Raw genomic sequence first — 7,910 nt, 5'->3', positions numbered from 1 at the left:
CATTGTTCGGGCATTGTCCACCTTTTAGAAAAGATTTGTTTTATGTGTATGGGTGTTTTGTCTGTCTGTCTGTCTATGTACCACATTTGTGTCTGGCGTCCATGGAAGCTGGAGGTGTGTATTGGATCTCCTGGAACTGGAATTACAGGTAGTTGTGAGCCATCCTGGGTCCTCTGTAAGAGCAGTAAGTGCTCTTAACTGCTGAGCCGCCTCTCTTGCCCATCATGCTTAAAAGACAGGCTCTTACTGGCCTAAAACTCGCCAGGTAGGCTAGGCTGGTTTCCCAGGGAGCCCTAGGGAATTGCCTGCTTGTCTCTCTGGTGCTAGGCTTACAAGTGCATGCTACCACGCCCAGCTTTTTATGAGTTCTGGGGACTGAACTCAAGTTCTACAGACAGCACCAACCCCTCAGCCCTCGGACAGCACCTTCATATCCACTTCCCTGTGCTCCAACTACCTAGCACAGATTTGGGCACATTTAAGCCTGCTCTCTCCTGTCTTGTGGTACAGAGGGTACTACACCCAACAGTGGAGGCTACTCGCCTCCTTCTGGTCTCCTTGAAGGCTTCGGCTTTGGAACCAGGGTAATGAACTGCACTTAAAAAGCTAGAGCTAGTTCCAGGACAGGCTCCAAAACCACAGAGAAACCCTGTCTCGAAAACAAACAAACAAACAAACAAAAAACAATAAAAGCTGATTCTCTGTTTAGTTACCAGCAGAGGGAGCCGGCATGAGTTATTCTCAGCCCTTGGTGCTGTTCTGAGAGTGAGGCTGAACTGTGGCTATGGACCTGGGCTTTGAGAGCGAGTTACTTGTCCTTGGAGTATTCGTGAGACCCTTTCAGATTTAACACCCTCACCCATGACATGGGAAAGCACTACAGTCGCCCATGTTCAGGGCACAGAGGGGCCCAGCTGCAGCATGCCTTTGCCGGCTGTCTCTTTTCTTCTTCTGAAGAGCAATCCTTCTGTAGGAGTCCAGCTTGCTTTTCTGTGGTCTCCCCAAGCCCTGCTCTCCCTTCTTCTCACTAAGAAAGTTTTTGGCACACTGGCGAATGGCCTTCCTGCTCCCACTGTGGCCCAGTTTTGAAAGGAACCCTTGGAGACCTCAGACCAGGAGCATCCTGTTCCCAAGGGTGCTCCCGCTCTTGCTCAATTGCTCTGGACCCAGACAAATTCAAACACCGTCAATCCTGCCTTCCTTAGAACCTGAGGGTGGCCCTGCGATGGGGCTCTTAGAACATCTGGAGGCGCAGGTCCCTGCCAGCTCACCTGATCTAAGGTGGCTGGGAGCAGGGGAAGAAATACCACTTCCACCACTTGTACAACCCCATCCCTCACTGTGGCTGTCCACACATGGGACCGAGCATGACCACCCCTCACATTCCATCCAGGTAGAGAAAGAGGGCAGAAGGGCTTCAAGAACACATCTTCTTGTATTTTTAATTTTATTTGGTTTTTATGACTCAGGGTCTCATGTAGCCCAGGCTGGTCTCAAATTTGCTCTGTCACCAAGAGATGGCTTTGAATTTCTGATAGGCCTGATCTACCTCCTGAGTGCTGGGATTACAGGTGTGCACAACCATGCCTGATTTTTTTGGTGCAGTGCTGGCTGGGGAACTGAACCCATGGGTTTGTACATGCTAGGCGGCACTCTCCCAAACCGAGCTACACCCCAGCTCCAAAGCACATCTGGCGACCTGAGTTTGATCCCTGGGACCTACATGGTAGGAGGAGAGAACCAACTCTGGCATTTTCCTCTGACCTACACTTGTGTGCCGTTGTGCTCCCACCCACCCACACACACAGAAGGCAAGAGCCCAGGCGCCTAAAGAGATAAAGTAACAAATGTACTTTTAATTGATTTCAGGTATAAACTACACAGGGAGAAGGATCAGCGATTAATTCTGGCCCTAATTTATCAGAGCCATATCATCTACATTAGAAAAAAAAACAAGGCATTATGTCCTCACAGGTCACACGTGCGGCTGGCCACCAAATCTGGTCTTCTATATCCCGTATTTCTTCTTTAGCTCTTCCACTTTCTCCACGTAGGTTTTCATGGCGCTTTCCTTGGAAGTTCCTGGAAGGAACCGGTGAGAGTTACATCAGGGAAGCAGTCTGCTGAAAGACACTGAGCTGGTGGGGCTGTGCAGCCTTGGCTTTTTAAAAACTCTGTGTGCCGTATTTGTGCAGCTGGGTGTAATATGCATGTATGTGTCTGTATTTGCCAGCGGATGTTCACGTGTGCAAGTGGAGGTCACTGTTACATGTCAAGTGTCTTCTCCACGGTTCTCTATTTACTTAAAAAAATCTGTCTATCATTTATTTATTTATTAGTTCGCATATGTCCCTGAATATATATGTATGTGCACCAATGCATGCGGGTGCCTGAGGAAGTGAGACGAGGGAGTCAGATCTCTTAGAACTGGAGTTATAGGTAGTTGTGAGCCACTTGTGGTTTTGGGGACCCAAATCCAAGTCCTCTGTAGGAGCAGCAAGTGCTCTTAATCAATTAACCATCTCTACATGATCTCCCCATGTGATGGGCCACAGGTTGGACACACTTGCAGCAATCCCAGTTTCATATTTGGGAGTTACTTCTTACACACACAGCACAGTCCTTATACCTCAGAGATGGCCCGAGGACTAGACACACAGCACTCCAGGGGATGAGGTCTGCTTCATGATGTACCCAGCTCTTGCCTGATGGGGCCACAGGCAGTGAGGACCTTAGCCTTCTAGACAGGCAGGAAAGTATCCCTGCAGTGACTCTGCTGGTGCTGCTTATCTACTGTTTGACTTCAGCTTTATGGACGACCTGTTTTGGATTCTTATCTCCCAGGGCTACGCTGCTGGCTTTCCGAGCCAGTCCCCCTCTAACCCTCTGCCCCCACAAAGAGAAGCTGGGAGAAGAGGTGAAGACTGAGGAAGAGCGGTTGGCTCTTGGAAAGGAATGAGACAAATCTTTGTCCCCTGGTCACGGCATAAAGGACAATGGATACACCCCACGGGACGGCCATACTGGGTTTCCTAGATCCCCCGGGGTAATGAGAAGTCCTCGGGGACTGAGAAAGCTTGTTGTGAAGCACCCGGGTTTCCAGGGCCTGAAAACAGTGTGGAAGATGGACAGCCAGACCCTCATGGCCCTGGCAGGGCATTTCAGTGTGCTGGGCCCTTCCTGAGCCCATGCCTTTCTCTCTGTGAGAACAGAGGCCTATTCAGCAACTGGATGGCGAGGGTATGAAAGCTGCCACAACTCTGGTGCCAGCTCTTGGGGCTTGCTGCCGTGGGAACACGTGATTTAGTGGAGCCTGGACACCTCTTAGATGCCTGTGCTCTCAGTGAATAATCGTTCCATTCACTGGCCATGCATTACCTCATCCCCTTTTCTCATGTGCCCTTCTAGCTGAAAGGGAACTGGGGAATGGCCACTTGGCTAAGGGGTCACCTCCTGGCCTTGTTGGGGAGATAGAGGCGTGGACGAGAGAACTCTCTTTACTCAATAGACATCCAAAGACCATGTCAACAATGTCACTCCCTGGCCTACTTCTCAGTGGCTGGTCCCCAAGTCCTTCCCCTCCAGATAACACATCTGCTCAGATTCAAAGCTCTTAGAAAAGGAGGGAAGGAGATGGCCTAGTTTTCCCCATGCTAGGCTTGTCTGGGCTGGCTTCCAATGTGTGCTTCCTGACCTTTGTCCTCCCCACTCCAGAACTGAGGATCTTCAACGGCCAGCCTCACAAGGGAGCGAGATCGATCAGAACAAGTTACCTTTCAGCTTATTCCAGGAATCCCACTTGGCCTTGCCTTTGAGGTCCAAAAGCCCTGGCCGATCTGCAACAAGGGAAGGGCAGACAGGAGATTTGTTACAAGTTCTAATGGAGAGCTTTATCAGCTTCTTTCCCATGCAAAGCAAGACATCATTCCTGCCCCTATAGGGTTTCCCCGGCTCTGACTGTGCTGCAACTCACTCTGTAGATCAGGCTGGACTTGAACTCACAGATCTGCCTACTTCTGCTTCCTGTGTGCTGGGATTAAAGGTGGTGCTATCACTTCTCAGCACTAAGATATTCTTTTGATGCATATACTCCCAGTGTCTCACACAGAGGGTTCTAGCATAAGAAACCCAGATGGGTTTATAGTAACTCAAATTTAAAATAGAGAAAAAACAGGCTAAAAATGTTCTTAATTTTTTTTTGCTGTACTGTAAGTTAAATGTTTAAAACCCGAAGTTTTACTTTAAAAATAAGACTATCTTTGGGGCTGAGGATGAGGCGTAGCTGTAGGTAGTTCCCTAGCGTGCACAACGCCCTGAAGAACTCCAGCACCCTGTAAATAGGGCATGGTGGTACACACTTGTGATACCAGGAGCTGGGGCATGAGGATCGGAAGTTCAAGGCCTACCTGGTCTACAGAGAGAGCTTAAAGCCAGACTGGGTGGCTTAGTGAGATTCTGTTTCAAAACCAGAAAAATATTAAATAGTAAAAAGGCTAGCGATATGGCTCCGTTGGCAGAGTGCTTGCCCGGATGCCCCAAACCCTGGTCTCCACATCCCCAGGACCAGATAAACCAGGCCTGGTGATTCACATCTGTAAGGTGGAAGCCAGAAGATCAGAACTTCAAGGTCATTTTATTTTGGCCACATAGTAAATTTGGGTCAGCCTGGGCTACATGAGATTCTGTCTTAAACAAAACAGAGGAGAAGAAAAAAAAAAAAAGACCAAAAAATTCTCAAACCAAACTATACCTGTACTTTAATCAAATCAAACGGACATCCATTCACATGGTTCAGAATTAAAAAACTCTGGGGAAAAAAAGGGGGCTGGAGAGATAGCTCGGTGTTTAAAGAGAACCCAGCACCCACGTGGCTGCTCATAGCTGTCTGTAACTCCAGGTCCAGGGGATCTGGCGTCATCACACAGACAGACATGCCGGTAACATACCAATGCACACGACGATAAAGCAACAACAACAAATCCCAAAGACAATTCTGAAAAGAAACACTATTAGATTCCACCTGCCGCTCAGCGGCTTTACCACCTGGCCCTATTTCCCCACCACACTGCTGAACTCTGTTGTTTGTAGGGTTTTGTTGTTGTTGTTGTTGTTGTTGTTGTTGTTGTTTTTTTCTTAATGAAGACCAGGCTTCTTCCAGAGCATCTGGGTTTGGGAGAGAAGACCTCCCACCATCCTTCCTGGGGAGCGATTTCATTGCTAAGAGCAGAAACTGCTGAGCGTACAGCTTGGGGCACAGAGTCTGAGGAAAAAGTCCTGGGAACCTTACAGGACTATGCCTACGAAGGTACCCTCACCATCCCAGAGGAAGACGCCCTCGGTGGGCATGTATATTGGCCACATTCAGTTAGTGCATGTTTATATTGGGCTGCACGTGTATGCGATGCCAGAGGAGAACTTTTGGGAGTTAGTTCTTTCACCAGGTGTGGCAGCAAGACTTTGCCTGCTAGCCGTCTCGCTGGTCCTCCCAACACTTCACTCAGAAGCCACTTGCGCCACGTGGCTACCGAGCCCTTGAAACACAGCTCACGCAGCTACAGACTGTTCTGCGCATTGCTTAGGTAAAACCATTTGCAGCTAAAACTTGGATAGCCACAAGTTGCTAGTCTTCGCTGTAGTGAACAGTGCAGCCGAAAAGAGACAACAGTTTCCTGTTCAGGGAGTGATAGATTCCAAGCCAGTCTGATGCTCAAGTACCTCTAGGCTGGCCAGAGGCCAGGCTGTGACAAAATACTATCTGGCAGCAAAGCAGCCCGGCTTCCCGTTATCTTCTTCCTGGATGCTCATAAGCTCTCTGCTCTGACCTGCTTGGCCTGCCACTCCAGCCCAGTGGAACTGGAGGCCACACTTGGTGGGTGGCTGAGGGGTACACTCCCTTCTATGCCCTCATGAGTTCTTGCTAGAACACACTGTGTTGCTCTCTCAGGACACAGCCCAAGGCAGCGGCAGAAACAATATTATAGACCAAGGTAATCCATAACATAGCTTCAAAATCTGTACCAAAGGGCTACAGAGATAGGTCAGCCAACAAAGGGCTTAGCTTGCAAGTATAAGGACTTGAGTTCCAGTCCCAGAAGTAATGTGGAAAAAAAATGGGGTGGGGTAGGGGGCCACAAGGCAGACTGTGTTATAATCTCAGTGCTGGAGAGGTAGAGACAGGCAGATCCCTGGGGGAGGTGGACGGTGCCTGTGGAAACACTACTCCAGGCTGTCCTCTGGCTCCCACATACACATGCTCCGGCCCTGCACAAAAGTCTGCACCAAGATCCTTAGAGGGGGAAAAGTCATCTAGAAGGTGCAGACTTTGGCCAGCACCACTTCCAACTGCTCATCTATTAGGCTTTGGGGTGGCTGCCAAGTGCTCGATGACCCTGTTCACCTAATGGGAACAGTAGGCTCAATAAAGCTACCGCTGAGCAAGAGGGCTTAGAGCAAGCTTCCTGTCTGGGACCTTTGCTTCCTTCACAGTAGATGCTGAAATAGGTAAAGTCCTTCCAAAACCAGACTGAAGTTTAGGAAGAGGGTCTTGCAGGTGGACCTCCCAGCTTTGATCTTAGGGCCTCCGGCGGTTGGAAAGTAAGCTTCTCAGACTCCTGGGCTGCCGAGCCGACTCGGCCTGCTCTGATGAGAAGCTGGGCATACCTGTATTTACGTCGCCCACGGTGGCTTGTTTGAAGTGGCTGTATATGAAAAGCATCTCTTCATCACTTGGCTGAGTCTTGAGGCGCTTCACCTCCTCGGCAGCTTTGTCGAATTCAGCCTGGGAGAGAGGGAGAGGAACGGGATGGGGGTGGATATCTGAGAGGGAGCGGTCTAGGGGTGTGGGGGGAGGGAAGGCAACACTCCTCGCAAACTCTGCTGGCACCAAGATTCGGCAAAGGCCCACCTGTCCGCTTGTGCAGTTACAGCACTGTGTCAAGAGCCGGGAATAGACTTGACTTACAGTGGAAGTACAAGCCCTTAAATTTTTTTCTGCCCAACTGCCTGACCACCGCTGGCTCAAATCCAGCAATTGCTGGGGGTTCCCCCTATAATCAGCGGAGATAGACGGGGCATTGAGGGGAAACGTGGAGTGATGAAAACAGTCGATCAGGGTTCAGGCCATGAATGCAGTGGAATCCAGGGTCAGGCGCCCACTGGTCCCTTCCTACTGGGGCCTGGAGTTCAGCGGTGACCTCTGTCCCAGTGCCCAGATTAGGGACAAGCAAGTGGGAGGAGCCAGGAATCACGCTCCAGGGAATCGGTCCCGGACAGGGGTCCCAAAACAGGGAAGGAAAAGGCTTCGGGGCCACCTCATCTAGTCGCATCTCTTCTGTAGAAGGGCAAGCCAGGCACAAGGTTAATTACTGCCCCCCGACCTCCAGGTTCCCCAGTCAGGGCCTCCACGAGTGCCCCACTGTTCCACTCCGGTCCTTCCCAGTATGAGATTCAATCTTCTCTGCCCTTCATCCTCTCTTTGCCCCATCTTTCTTTCGAGGACCCTGTGCCTGCTTCACTCGGGAGTCCAGCCCACCCGCAACTCTCCAGCAGTTCCGGCGTGGGTGGCAGTTTCAGAAATCTGCAAGGGAAAAAGTTCCGCTCCCCAGGCTATGAGCTGGGCTCGGATCCCAGAACAGAAGCCTAGCATCCGGGAGGAGGGGTGGTTGGGGGAAAGATACCCCGCGGGGTTCCCGGCGAACTGATTTCCCCAAAACCACTGCACCTTCGCAGCCCGGCAGGGCACGCGCAGTACCTGAGACATGCTGGCGAGGTGACCTGGATGGCGAAAGCGCGGGAGCAAGTGCAGACAGGCAGTCCTCAAGTTCTTGCGTGCACCGGTAGCGCCTTTAAAAGCTCTGTCCCTGCGTTCCTACCGAGCTCGGGCGAGCGCCTGCAGCCAATCAGAAGTCGGA

General features: G+C 50.7%; 2 protein-coding genes across 2 annotated transcripts in view; one reads left to right on the top strand and one right to left on the bottom strand.

Moving 5' to 3' along the window:
- Window positions 1-1,830: 1,830 nt before the first annotated feature.
- On the bottom strand, window positions 1,831-7,904 carry Dbi (diazepam binding inhibitor, acyl-CoA binding protein). Its single transcript, XM_050124482.1, has 4 exons — window positions 7,751-7,904; window positions 6,661-6,778; window positions 3,774-3,836; window positions 1,831-2,082 (listed from the first exon to the last, which is right to left on the bottom strand). Exons 1-4 carry the CDS (start codon window positions 7,757-7,759, stop codon window positions 2,009-2,011), a joined length of 264 nt encoding a protein of 87 aa, XP_049980439.1. The 5' UTR covers window positions 7,760-7,904; the 3' UTR covers window positions 1,831-2,008.
- Window positions 5,120-7,910, top strand: part of CUNH2orf76 (chromosome unknown C2orf76 homolog) — a 67,642-nt gene continuing 64,851 nt past the window's right edge. The window contains exon 1 of the mRNA XM_050124479.1: window positions 5,120-6,501. The gene's annotated coding sequence lies outside the window, so the exon portion shown is untranslated. The remainder of the gene's footprint in view (window positions 6,502-7,910) is intronic.

Source organism: Alexandromys fortis, unplaced genomic scaffold (assembly GCF_014885135.2).
Source record: "Alexandromys fortis isolate MF-2015 unplaced genomic scaffold, M_Fortis_MF-2015_v1.1 scaffold_232, whole genome shotgun sequence".
Classification (NCBI taxonomy): Eukaryota; Metazoa; Chordata; class Mammalia; order Rodentia; family Cricetidae; genus Alexandromys; species Alexandromys fortis.
This window is presented reverse-complemented; position numbering and strand designations above follow the sequence as displayed.